Here is a 13,467-nt window from a genome sequence, read left to right as displayed (position 1 = left end):
TGCTTTTTTTGGAATCGTTTAACGTTGTTGAATGTTTTAATGTATTTTTTGCCAATATTGAGAAAGTCCAATGTAAAATTAACCCCTTTCTAAACAAGGCGACGAAGCCGGGTTGTGTTTTGACGACATAGACGACGGCTTCTGAAGATTTAGCGACTTTTTTTTTTTTTTTTTTTTTTTTATTAAAGACCGAATTGCACACTTCTCAGAATTTTGCTGGAATATTCACCTACTCCAAGATTGACCTGGGGTTAGGCTCGGTTGTCTTTTTAAGTTTGGGGATGGGCTCCCTTCTTTTCAATTGATCTTTAACCTTCCACAATAATCTGTTGCACTAGCCAGTGAGCCTTAGCTCTTTTAAGGCAGTGCATTTCTTATATTCTAACTACATTCTATGATTTGGTATTGATGGCGAGCGGTGGTGGCAGTTGTTGACTGAGATGAGCGGCGTTTGGCGATGGGCGGTTGCTGGTGGGTGGTGGGCGGTGGACGGTGGGCGGCGGCCGGTGGGCGGCGGGCAGTGGGCGGTGGGCGGCGGGCGGTGGTGGCATGAAACGAGATGTAACAGAAAATTAGTTTTGACTTCTACACAGAAAAAAATAATGTAAATTTGGAAGCTGTAATTTTGGAAGGTTGAATATTACCTCTTTTATGATGTAATATTACCTCAATTTAGACTGAAAAAGTGACATTACACCAGAAAAGTGGTAAAATTACACATTTCCATAGGTAAAATTACACCTTTTTTCTGACATAAAAGATGTACCACTTCCCAGATGTAATATTACCATGATTTTTTTTTCTGTGTACACAAAAAGGTGGATTCTCTGCTTCATGTTGATGGTGAGTAAACGTTTGAAGGCGGCGATGGTTGTCGTTTTTTTTGCAGTCGGTTGTCAGTGCATTGTACAACTTCCCCCCGAGGTAGGAGATTTTTTTCCTTCCAAACTCCGTGTACGGCCGTGGTAAGATGAAATCTCCTAGTTGTCGGGATGCGCGAGATGACTCCCTTCTCCTCAGTGCAAAGTTGTGATGTTGCTTGGCGTCCGTTGAGATCTTGCGGTGCAGCATCATGGTTTGTAGTTCATACAATGCTTTCACCGGAAGGATCGAATCAGTACAATCCGAGTAAAGTTGGGTTGTAGGAAACAGCAATGGCTTGCGTGAAATAATTTTCAGGCAGCGATTTTGAAGAACTTGTAAGTCGTGTAGATCCGTTTTACAGGCTGCTCCCCAGTTTGCAACTAGGTACTGGATTCTGGAGTGTACCAAAGCAAAGTACAGCATTTTCATTTGTGGGTAAGGAATGAAAGACGAGATTCTCCAAAATATTCCACACAGAGAGCTGAGTTTGCTTTTGAGGGCCCTTATATGAGCAGTCCAGGACTTGGTACTATCAAGAACAAGGCCAAGAAAGGGATAACTGGAAACTTCTTCAACAGTCTGTCCGTTTACAATAAGTTGAGGGTGATCTGGAACTCTCCTCCTTGACGAGTGGATGATCATGTATTTGGTTTTCGCAAGGTTAAGGGATAGCACGTTCGTTCTGAAGAAGTCGTTCAGGAGGACGATGTCTGCTGCCATTTGTCGTTGTAATTCTTCGCAGGTTCCTCCTCTGTATGACACTGACGTGTCATCCGCAAACAGTCGAGTTTTCCCGTTGAGCTGCAGTTTGCCGATGTCATTGATAAAGAGAACAGTAACGGACCCAAGTTACTCCCTTGGGGCACTCCAACAGTTATGGGACACCACCCACTTCTGTGTTTTCCAATAGACACGTACTGCTTTGACTCAAAATCTTCAAAAAGACCAGAGTCACCGACTCCAACTCCAATAACCAACTCCAAACAAAGTGTTTAAATTAGGGGAATGTATCATTTTGATGTATGTAAGAATTATTTTTATATTATTGAACTCAAGTACATGAGTAAACGTTCTGGTCCGATGTCTTATACATTGCTTGAACATTAATTGCAGTATTTTTTCCGATAAAATATCAATCCGTTACTCAAAAAAAATCGACAGGTTATGTAGATACTTATGGCTCTTATGACAAAGGTCTCTCTCAACAGATAGAATAACATTCCAACGCCCAAGGCTCCAAAAAAGTTGGAACGGTAACTTCAACTCGCTGGTTCTCGGGCATAACTCACCCAATCAAGACGATTCTTTTTTCCAGTGATTTGTTAGGATGTCTAGATGATCCTAGAACTTTGCAGAACTCAATTTGATCGAATCTGTAATTTTTGCGATCAAAAACATCGTTCCAACTTTTTTTTTCGCGTGTAAAAAAAAATTCGCCAAAAATTCCGCGGAGGCAGTCTTTTTGAAAAAGTTGGAACGATGTTTTTGATCGCAAAAATTACAGATTTGATCAAATTGAGTTCTGCAAAGTTCTAGGATCATCTAGACATCCTAACAAATCACTGGAAAAAAGAATCGTCTTGATTGGGTGAGTTATGCCCGAGAACCAGCGAATTGAAGTTACCGTTCCAACTTTTTTGGGAGGCTTGGGCGTCCGTGTAAGTTGGACATGCGTTGGGCGTTCCAGTGATAATAAACGTTTTACTAAAATTTGGGGTTTTAATGTGCAACAAAAATGATATCGTTTAACATAAAATTACACAAAAAAATGTTAATGAACATTTAAAATTGAAAATGTTTCTATAAGCTTAAGTATTGTTTTGACATGTTAGATTGAAAAAAACCTTTTTTTTACAATCTCAACCTCAACAATTTCAATATGAAACAAAATCTATAATAAAGAATTAGCATGAGAATAATTTGTATTTAATAAATCTGGAATTAATTTTTTTTCAGTATCGAGTTTTTTTCTTTAAAACATTGTTTAAATGAATAAAAAACTCGTAAAGATTCTATATATTCAAGATTAATCATGAACAAATTTTGAAGTTTTGGGACATTTTCGATATTTTGTATCCTTTTAAAATTATTAATTTATTTTATATTAGGGTTAAGGGTGCGTTAAGTGATTTTCGAATGATTTCTCTCTCTCTCTCTCTCTCTCTCTCTCTCTCTCTCTCTCTCTCTCTCTCTTGGCAGCTTTGCCAAATAAAAAAAAAATCAGTTTTTTTTAAACGTTGCCGCAATTAATTTTTGTGTGTGGAAAGTTCATTAACAAAATGGGTAGTTTTTCAAGCTCAACTATTTTTTTTCTGAAAAAATCTAAGCAATACCTACAACTTTAATGGATCAGAAAATACATTCTGAATATACAGATTTTTGAATATTTCAATTGTCTTTTCATACAGACGGTTGTCTAAAGTGTATGGTGACTTGTATGCGTTCTTTTGTTTTAAAATGCTTTCAGAAAGAACAAAAAGTTTGATAAAATGTTTTTATGTGATAAATTTAAAATTCGGTTCCATTCAATCCTTTCAAGAGTAAGATTTTTGAAAAGCTCTCTCGATTTTCCTAGTTTCCATCTCTGATATCAAGATTGCACGTTTTTCTGTTAATTCAAAGAGAAATTTTTTTTTAAGCTCTATCAAAACATCAAAGTTAACCCCTCTTTAGAAAAATAACTTCAAATCTGCTTCTTTTCTTGAAATCTGCTAATATTTTTTTTTCAAAAAAAATTAAAGGTTTTTTTTAATTGAAGAATTTGATGATATTTTTCCTAAATTTAAGTGGAATATGTTAAATAACACAAAAAAACTTGTATATTTGCACACTTTGTGTGTAGTTAATTTTGTTTAATTTTTTAATACTGTGAAAGCTACTTTTAATTTTATTTTTTCATCCATTTATTAAAGGTAGAATTTTAAAATTAATTTTTATAAGTTTTTGATAAGTAGAAATACAACTTGGTCTCGTGCATCTTTTTTACCTATAGGGGAAGGTGGGGCAAGACGACCATATGGGGCAAGAGGAACAATCGCTCGTAAGGCCGTAATTTTTACGATTTTGTTTATTTCCAGCTTGAGGAATTGTTGCTAGCAATGCAATAAGCTGATTCTACTACCGCATAACCGCCAAAACGACGTAAACGCTACGGGGCATAAGATTGAATGAAGTTTTTTTTCAAAACCTTTGTTTCCTCAAATATATGGAAAGTACAAAATAAGGCTTACACACCACGAAAAAATCGTGTAAAATTCTGTCTTATTTGATGCACATAACTGGAGCGTCAAATAAGACAGAAAATTACATCAAATTTTAAAATTACACGATCCGACCGTCAGGATTTGTTAGATGTAAAATTACAGCAGACGCAATTTTGTTGGCTGTATTTCTTATTGGATTTTGGGAATGGTTCTTGTTGGAATAAAAAACGACGCATTCTAGAACAATTGAAACATTTTTAATTGCACATCAAATATCTTACACATTATCACTTATCACAACGGTTTATTTTATTAATTTTTCACTCGTGTTTTCACGTGTTTTCTTTTTCTGCTCCCAAAAACTACGGATTTCATTCGACTTCCTTCAACGTCGGATGAACTGACCATCTTCCGCCAGGCCATCAACGCAATTTGGGCCGCCGCACTGGAGGTTCTGGGCCTTGACCTTTAAATGGTTCCGTACTGAGGAATCTGGTCCAGTTCGCTCCGTATTTGTCAATCAAACTCCGCTCCTAATCCGAGTCACTTCCAGCGGGATTTTGCCAACTACGAATGGCACGTAGACTTGCCGGGAAACCTTTTCCGGAATCTAGATACATTTTGACCGCTGAAGCTTGGACCGAAAGTGGTTGCAGTGCTGGTAACCGTTCCTAAGCCAACACAGCTTTATTCGGAACATGTACCATGCCGGAATCCACCAAGATTTTTTCACCATACTAAAATGAAAAGAAACAACATAAACTGTGTTGATTTTACTATAGATTCATTGGCAAACAGATGAAACTTACGTTTACAGAAGTTTTTGTCGTATTTTCCTTACATTTTAGTTGATTTGAGACCTGCTGCTAAACGATTAAAAGTTAAGAAAAACTGCCACGGCACCAATTTTGCACAGCTAAACATGGCTGACGTTTCTGATTTGCTTCTACACTGTCAAACGAATCCACGCGAAGTTCGGTTAAATGTAACACAAAATTACATCAAATAACACGCTCCAGCTATGTGCATTATAAATGACCGAAAATTGAGTTACAAATAATTGAATTTTACGTAGTCATTAATGTGAAGCTACGTTTCAACATATACACGATAATTTTGGTAAGCTACGTCGAAACAATTATAATTTTACATCTCTTTTCTCATTACATGACTTCAATTTGCGTTAAATTCATGATTACGTTTGATGTAAAATTCATAATTTTTTGGTGTGTAGGGTTCGTTTTAAGGCTCATTTTATCAAAATGCTATTTTCCTAGATCAGTAGTGTCCCTACCAATGACTTGCACCTATTATAAAGTATGATTTATCTTTTGGTTATTTTTGTAAAGAGGTTTTAAAAAATCTTGTTCAGGTGGGGCAAGTGTACCATATGGATTTTGTGTATGGAAAAAATACGAATTGCTGCAGCAACATATTTTATTGTGAAAAAATACATAAAAGTTCTTAAAAACTGATAAACAATTGTTAAAAAAAATTGTCCATACACGATATAATAATATAATGAACATTTACTATTTATCATCTAAGTAATATTTTTTTTCGTAAAAACGGTCAAATTTTTAGCAAAATATTATTTTTTAATCTAAAAATGAAATAAACGTTTCAAATACATCCTAATCTGATGTATCTTAGTGATAACAGTTCAATTGTTAGTAAATTAGCATGTTGTTTCATGCATTGTTCCTCTTGCCCCAACAGGTTGTTCGTCTTGCCCCACTAGTTGAGCAGAACGTACGAAAAATCAAAAATTTTAAAATCAATTTTTTACAATAAAAAACTATTTTTTTTTTAAACTTTTTCTATCAAAGTCTCAATCAAGACCTGGAATAAGATGATTCTTAAAAATCCGACAGATTTTTTAACTTTTTTAATGGGTTATAACGAGCATTTCCTTAGCTTGTTACACTTGCCCCACTTTCCCCTAATCCTTTTTCTTTTTAAAGGAACTGCTCATGTTTGATATCATTCATAACTAACAATATTATTACAAAATAGGAATGGAAATACTCTTAAAAAAAATTTAAGTTATGCTATAAATTTAAAAGAATGGTTAAAATGAAAAAAAAAGCTCACAGAAAAATACAAATTTGTAAGTAAGATAATTAGTTCCACAAACATTTAATAAGTGTGACTTTTTCTGGACATGTTTGAATTTATGTGTTTAGAAAATTTACAAAAATATCACAGAATTTTATTTCACTTATTTCACATTCGACCTTTTGTCTTCTTTCGACCCTTTGTCCATTCGATCTTTTGGCAAATTTGTGGTGGAAAAATCAAGTTTACAAATTTGATTTTATATCATGCATATGACAATTTCATTTGACCACCTGCACGGCCACATTTTTTTTAAAATGAATATTAAATATTTGCGGTGAAACAATTAAATTAATTTGAATTTTACAACAGTAAAATTGGTACCGTAAACTGGGGTCAATCAGGACACATGGGGCGAATTGGGACAGCAGTTTTAACCATGTTGGAGCACAATATTTTGATTTTTCTGGTTGGTTTCGGTTAGAACAGACTCAGGCCAACAAAATGTGTACATCCATTTCCAAATTTAAAAGCTTTAAGTGCTCCAAAAACTGCTGTCCCTATTCAGACTGTAGTCCCGATTCACCCCAGATTACGGTAAATGATACATGAAAAAAGAAAAAAATAACAATAAAAAAATTCTTTCAATCAAACTTATAATCTGACATTACAAATTGCTCAAATTCCAGCAAGTTTTCATTACTGAAAAATCAGTAATTTGGTTTGTTAATTGTTCAAAATAAGCGGTTTAACCTTTATTTTGCATTTTCAATTGGGAAACTTTTAAGCATTTAATTGTTTATACCCGACTACAGATCGGCAAAATACGCAGAACGTCATGGAAAACTTTACATTAAAGTCCTTTTGACAATTTTCACCTCTCCGTCGCGAGATATCGAAAAATGGAACTTGAATTCGTGATCAGGGACAAAAATTACCCCAAATTTTCACGCAAATTGAAGAGGGGTCGTGGCAACTTTTTCCGTTTTCGTGTGAGTTTGCGGAGATTTACCCCATATTGTTTTTTTTTTTTATAGAAACATACACAGATAAAAAAATCACGATTATATCTGGAAAGAGGCACATCTTTTATGTCAGAATTTTTTTTAATTTTTGTAACTTTTCAGGTGTAATGCCACTTTTTCAGTCTAGAAAAAAATAAAAAAAATAATTGAGCTAAGTTGTGTTGAACTAAAATGAATAACACACGGACAAACAAAATTATTTAAAAAAGTAAAAAAAACCTGATAAGATTCAAGCAAACCCCTAATTGACAAAAAATCACTATTCTCTCCAACTCAGGTGGCGAAAAAGGAGCAACTGCCGGAGCGCGGCTCGTGGGGCTCCAAGCTGGACTTTATCCTGTCGGTGGTGGGGCTGGCCATCGGCCTGGGAAATGTGTGGCGCTTCCCGTACCTCTGCTACAAGAACGGTGGCGGTGCGTTTTTGATCCCTTACTTTGTGACACTGTTCCTGGCCGGCATCCCTATGTTCTTCATGGAGCTGGCACTGGGGCAGATGTTGACGATCGGTGGGCTGGGCGTGTTCAAGATTGCGCCGATTTTCAAAGGTTTGTGGCGTGGATTTCCTTAGGATTCATTTAAGGTTAAGATTTCATGTTGATTTGTTTGATTTGTTAGGTATTGGTTACGCGGCAGCCGTCATGTCCTGCTGGATGAATGTGTACTACATCGTCATCCTGGCGTGGGCCATCTTCTACTTCTTTATGTCACTCAGAGCTGGTAAGTTGATTTCTTCTGTAGCGTCTACTCTCTGTCAATACACATTTATTTGAAACGCAGACGTTCCGTGGCGTACCTGCGACAACCCGTGGAACTCGGTCAACTGCGTGAACCCCTACGACCGTAAGGATCTGCTGTGCTGGGAGTCGCTCGGGGCGAACAACACGCTCACCAAGATCTGCTCGCTCAACTCGTTGAACGTAACCATGAGTGATCTGTCCGACCCCGTTAAGGAGTTCTGGGAGTAAGTTTCGAATCGTTTATTTGGTTGATGAGTTGTCTGACTGGGTTTGGGGGTTTTGCTTTGTCCAATTAGACGTCGCGCGTTGATGATCTCCAGTGGAATCGATCAGGTCGGAACGATCCGTTGGGAGTTGGCTGGAACGCTGCTGCTGGTGTGGATTCTGTGCTACTTCTGCATCTGGAAGGGAGTGAAATGGACTGGAAAGGTCGTGTACTTCACCGCGCTGTTCCCGTACTTCCTGCTGACGATTCTGCTGATCCGTGGTATCACGCTGCCCGGTGCTTTTGAGGGTATCAAGTTCTACGTTAGTCCGAACTTGTCGAAGCTGTCGGAATCGGAGGTAGGGACAACTGGGAGCTTGATGATCTGGGGTAGATTCAAGAGAGTTTGATCGTTTTCAGGTGTGGATCGACGCCGTAACGCAAATCTTCTTCTCGTATGGTCTTGGTCTGGGAACACTGGTCGCTCTGGGAAGCTACAACAAGTTCAACAACAACGTGTACAAGTAAGATCCCTCAAGATCTTCATACTTGAAGTATTCTAAACAATCCACTTCTCCCCAACCCAGGGACGCCCTGATCGTGTGTACGGTCAACTCGAGCACCAGTATGTTCGCCGGCTTTGTCATCTTCTCCGTGGTCGGCTTCATGGCCCACGAGCAGCAACGCCCGGTGGCGGAGGTCGCAGCTTCCGGACCCGGATTGGCCTTCCTTGCCTACCCCTCAGCCGTTCTCCAGCTTCCGGGAGCTCCTCTCTGGTCCTGCCTGTTCTTCTTCATGTTACTCCTGATCGGTCTCGACTCGCAGTTCTGTACCATGGAAGGCTTCATCACGGCCGTCATCGACGAGTGGCCACATCTGCTGCGCAAGCGCAAGGAAGTGTTCATCGCCGTGGTTTGCGCCATTAGTTACCTCGTTGGGCTGACCTGTATTACGGAGGTTCGTTCCAAAGCTCAATGCTGACATAACCTCAAAACTAACCCCCACATTTCTATTCAACCTAGGGCGGAATGTACGTGTTCCAGATCCTCGACTCGTACGCCGTGTCCGGCTTCTGTCTGCTGTTCCTGATGTTCTTCGAGTGTGTGTCGATCTCGTGGGCGTTCGGTGTGGACCGCTTCTACGACGGCATCAAGGACATGATCGGCTACTACCCGCTCGGCTGGTGGAAGTTCTGCTGGTGCGTGACCACGCCGGCGATCTGTGTGGTAAGTAGGGCGGCGGCGGGGACCTGAAGGAGGAGATTGACGGTAAGGGTGGAACAGGTAATTTGCTTTCAAACATGAGCTGAGGTTGGGTTAGGTTGAAGGCGGCAGGGGATTGCGGCGGATGCGGAGGACGAGGACTGGCTACTGGATATTGCAGCAGATGACACTAGAAAAAGGTAAATTTGCGTTTTGTTTTGAATATCTCGTTACAGTGAAGCTGAGCGGAAATGGACAACTGGGGAAGGAAACCTGCTTGAACCCTCGAGCAGTCACGCTGGAATACTTTGTACGCAATTTAATTGAGAGATTATTATTTTACATACGATTTCCTTACAAAAAGAGGATATAAAAATTGGTTTGAATTAATTATAACTGAAATATAATATTGTTCTTCAATTTCACACTAAATAAAGTGAATTTAAAACTGTCAAAGTACATAAAGTTGTCTTTTAATGATCATGTAAAAAACAGAAAAAATAAACCGATGATGAAAAATACGATTAAATTTATTCTTAAAATAGAACAAAAAGAAATCCAACATTTGATCTCAAAACATCTGTTTTTGCTATTGAACTACATGTAAGTATTAAAAAACCCAGGCAAAATAAAGTTTGGCTGAAAAAAAAACTGATATTTCTATGTTTTAACAGTGGCCCAAAAATAACTTCGTGACTTTTTTAAGCATAAGCAATCCCGAGCAGACGGAAATAACGTGGGAATAACATTTTTTGTTAATTGAAAATACTAGGCCAACAACATTTTATGTTAATAATAACAAGTTTTGTTATACGCCGTTATGATTTTTTTGTTATTGGATTAATATTGTAATAACAGACTAATAACATGTTTAGTTATTCTTCGAACAAATCTTTGTTATTATTTTTTGTTATTTTAACAACTAATCCGATCATCCCAATAACAGTTGGAGGTATTCTTCCATAACAAAAAATGTTATTCCAAAGTTGTTTTGGCTTTCAACCAATATCAGGCCAAGAACAAATTTTGTTATGATAACATAAACTGTTATTAAACCCTTATGCAAACATGGATTTTTCAAGAAGATTTCATAACACTTTCTGTTATTTTAACAGTATTTGTTATTGAAATGGCATGAATTTTGTTATCACCGTTTGCCCGGGATGATTCAATAAGAAAGAATACAAAAATTCAAAAAATCACTTCAAAAAAAAAAAGTATCACAAAATGGTTCTGATCTTTGCAATTGTTAGAAAATTACAAAATATCAATAAATTTCCGAAAGTAAAAAAGCTTTTTCAAGCTGTGCTTCCAGGATTCTAAATTTGTAAAAAGCCAAAAAGTGCCCTATCCAGTTAAAAAAAAAAATGAGAAATCGATCGTTATAAAATGTGATCCAAATAATTGACATTAGATTGTACAATTTTTTCAATAAAAATCTATTTTTTTTGCAGCATTTTTTTGTTTGCTTCTTGATTTCTTGAGAAATTGTTTTTATCGGTTTTCCAGCAAAACAAATTTCGAACTCAATTTAGATGTTTTAAGAATTATTTTTTATGTTTTGTTGGCATTTAACATTATTTGATATGATATGAAAAAAATCTGTATATAAAATTTGTATCATCCTTAAATATTATTAAAAAGCTATTTAGTACCCAAGAGGCTTGCAAAATTATATTTTCTATCCTCTGCCATATCACACCATTACATTTAAAACAAATCGAATCAATAACATTTTAGTCAATAGTATTCTGAACAAGCTACCTGAAAATATATTTTGGTTCAATATATGCAGAGATATGCCCGAATTTGTAAAATAAAAAGTTACTTTCTCCAAATTTCCTGTTTTTATTTACCTTTAACATGATGGACACTGCCTTCTCAGATGATTATATTGTTGATAATATTTTGTTGAAATATAAAAATAACATCAATTTTTTACAAATTTCATGGAAATCATTTTAAAACAATCATTAAACAAAAAACTCAATTGGTGGTGTTCATCATGAGAAGGGAAATTAAAATCAAAAATTATGGAGAAAGTCACTTTTTATTTTACGAAATCGGGCATGTCTCTGCCTATATTGAACGCTAAACGCTAAACGCTAAACGCTAAACTTAAATTGGGATTTCTGTAATCCATCGAGTAATTAACCCTCTAATGCCCAATTTTTTTCGAAAATTTTCCTTATTCTGGAGGTCATTTTGACCAACTTTTGTTCTACGAAAAATTTCAACTTCTCTTGTTTTATGTTGTTCTTGTTTTCTTATTAGTATTTTAATTTGCATTAATCTTGTTTAGTTTATCTTTGTTTTTGGTGGTAATTGGCCTATTCTACCACCTCCTATCATTACATTTTGGCTTTCTAATTTTGTCATGTTTTTACAGTCACATTTTCAATTTTTTGCTTGTTTTTCACGTTTTGTGCTATAAAATGGCACCATTATCATTTAACACTGGAACGCCCAACGCATGTCCAACTTACACGGACGCCCAAGCCTCCCAAAAAAGTTGGAACGGTAACTTCAACTCGCTGGTTCTCGGGCATAACTCAACCAACCAAGATGATTCTTTTTTCCAGTGATTTGTTAGAATGTCTAGATGATCCTAGAACTTTGAAGAACTTAATTTGATCAAATCTGTAATTTCTGCGACCGAAAACATCGTTCCACCTTTTTTCAAAACGACTGCCTCCGCGGAATTTTTGGCGAATTTTTTTTTAAACGCGAAAAAAAAAGTTGGAACGATGTTTTTGATCGCAAAAATTACAGATTTGATCAAATTAAGTTCTGCCAAGTTCTAGGATCATCTAGACATTCTAACAAATCACTGGAAAGAAGAATCATCTTGATTGGTTAAGTTATGCTCGAGAACCAGTGAGTTGAAGTTACCGTTCCAACTTTTTTGGAGCCTTGGGCGTTGGAATGTTAAATTGTATAAAAATAACTGCATACTTCTTTTTATTTAAAATATAGGAAATGTTAGCAAAAAACACTGCCAAAGTTGACCCCTAAAAATGATTTTTTTAAAACATTGCAAAATCACATAAAACAAGTCAAACTTTCAACCATATTTTTACATTTTAAGACTTCTTCTTAAAAAGCATTGGAAGATAAAAAAAAATGGTTAAAAATGGGTTTTTGGAAATTTTTTAGATCAAAGCCCGTCTTGAGGCGGGGTTGGGTTGTAGAGGGTTAACGTTCCTTCCAAGTTTGGTCTAAATCGTTGTTTGACGAGTCCAAAAGTTTCCTCAGTTGACAAGGAATGACCCTGAATATGAAAATTGTATCGTCTTCCACAATAAATTTTTCAATATAAATCTTGAAGCAAGCCCTCCAGGCTGAACAATATTTGAAAAATAAGTTAAAATTCTATCAATGTTTCCCCAAGTTACGGTAACTTCTCATCAACGTACATCCATTTACAAGAAATGTTGCTAAAGAAAATTCATAAAATTTGCAGCATATAACAATACAAAGTTTTATAAATTCTAGGAAATTTAGGAGAATATTACCAAACCATCATATTTTATGAATGATTTAGATTTCAGAACTGAAGTTTTTTTGCTTTTTAGGTGTTTTTGAATAATTCTGACTCAAGACGATTTCAAAAACACCCATAAAGCATAAAATGAAAATTGTGTTTATTGAACCTTAAAAAACATTCATGAAAAGTTAATTTTTTCTTGTTATGCAAAATTATGTTTTTAAAAAATGTCTGTAGGAATCATTTCAATGTTGACCATCTCTGAAATCTTAAAAAAAACAGAAAATTTCCGTTTTTGATAATTTGCTGGAATAAGAAAATAAGAAAAGGGACCATCCATAAACCACGTGGACACCTGAGGAGGGGGGAGGGGGGGGTTCCCAGATGTTAAAAATATGTCCACATGGTTTATGGATGGGCCCAAATAATAATAATGATGCCAAAATTTGAAAGTTCTGTGTCTTTTATCTTCCGGAAAAAAAATCAATGTTAAAAATTCTACCTTTTAAATGCCGTACATTTAAATAGAGAATTTATGAAAAGTAAACAAGCTATTCTGCCGCTCTAATCGTGTCCATCCCATATGTAAAAACAGCAAGCCGAGAAAAACGCGTGTAATAGTTGTCCCGCCCGTAAGGCTACGTGTCAGACTTTCACGAAAAAGTGGATTTTCTCAGGCTTTCTAG

At 36.3% G+C, this 13,467-nt stretch overlaps 1 protein-coding gene across 1 annotated transcript in view; it reads left to right on the top strand.

Annotated features, from left to right (window-relative positions):
- LOC120419023 (sodium- and chloride-dependent GABA transporter 1) overlaps window positions 1-9,452 on the top strand; it is a 19,012-nt gene extending 9,560 nt beyond the window's left edge. Inside the window, exons 2-8 of the mRNA XM_052708039.1 lie at window positions 7,428-7,695; window positions 7,766-7,867; window positions 7,928-8,111; window positions 8,184-8,451; window positions 8,513-8,616; window positions 8,680-9,049; window positions 9,115-9,452. Of these exons, the coding sequence (XP_052563999.1) occupies window positions 7,428-7,695; window positions 7,766-7,867; window positions 7,928-8,111; window positions 8,184-8,451; window positions 8,513-8,616; window positions 8,680-9,049; window positions 9,115-9,345 (1,527 nt within the window). The 3' untranslated portion in view covers window positions 9,346-9,452. The remainder of the gene's footprint in view (window positions 1-7,427; window positions 7,696-7,765; window positions 7,868-7,927; window positions 8,112-8,183; window positions 8,452-8,512; window positions 8,617-8,679; window positions 9,050-9,114) is intronic.
- The last annotated feature ends 4,015 nt before the right edge of the window (window positions 9,453-13,467 follow it).

Source organism: Culex pipiens, chromosome 2, assembly GCF_016801865.2.
Source record: "Culex pipiens pallens isolate TS chromosome 2, TS_CPP_V2, whole genome shotgun sequence".
Lineage (NCBI taxonomy): Eukaryota > Metazoa > Arthropoda > Insecta > Diptera > Culicidae > Culex > Culex pipiens.
This window is presented reverse-complemented; position numbering and strand designations above follow the sequence as displayed.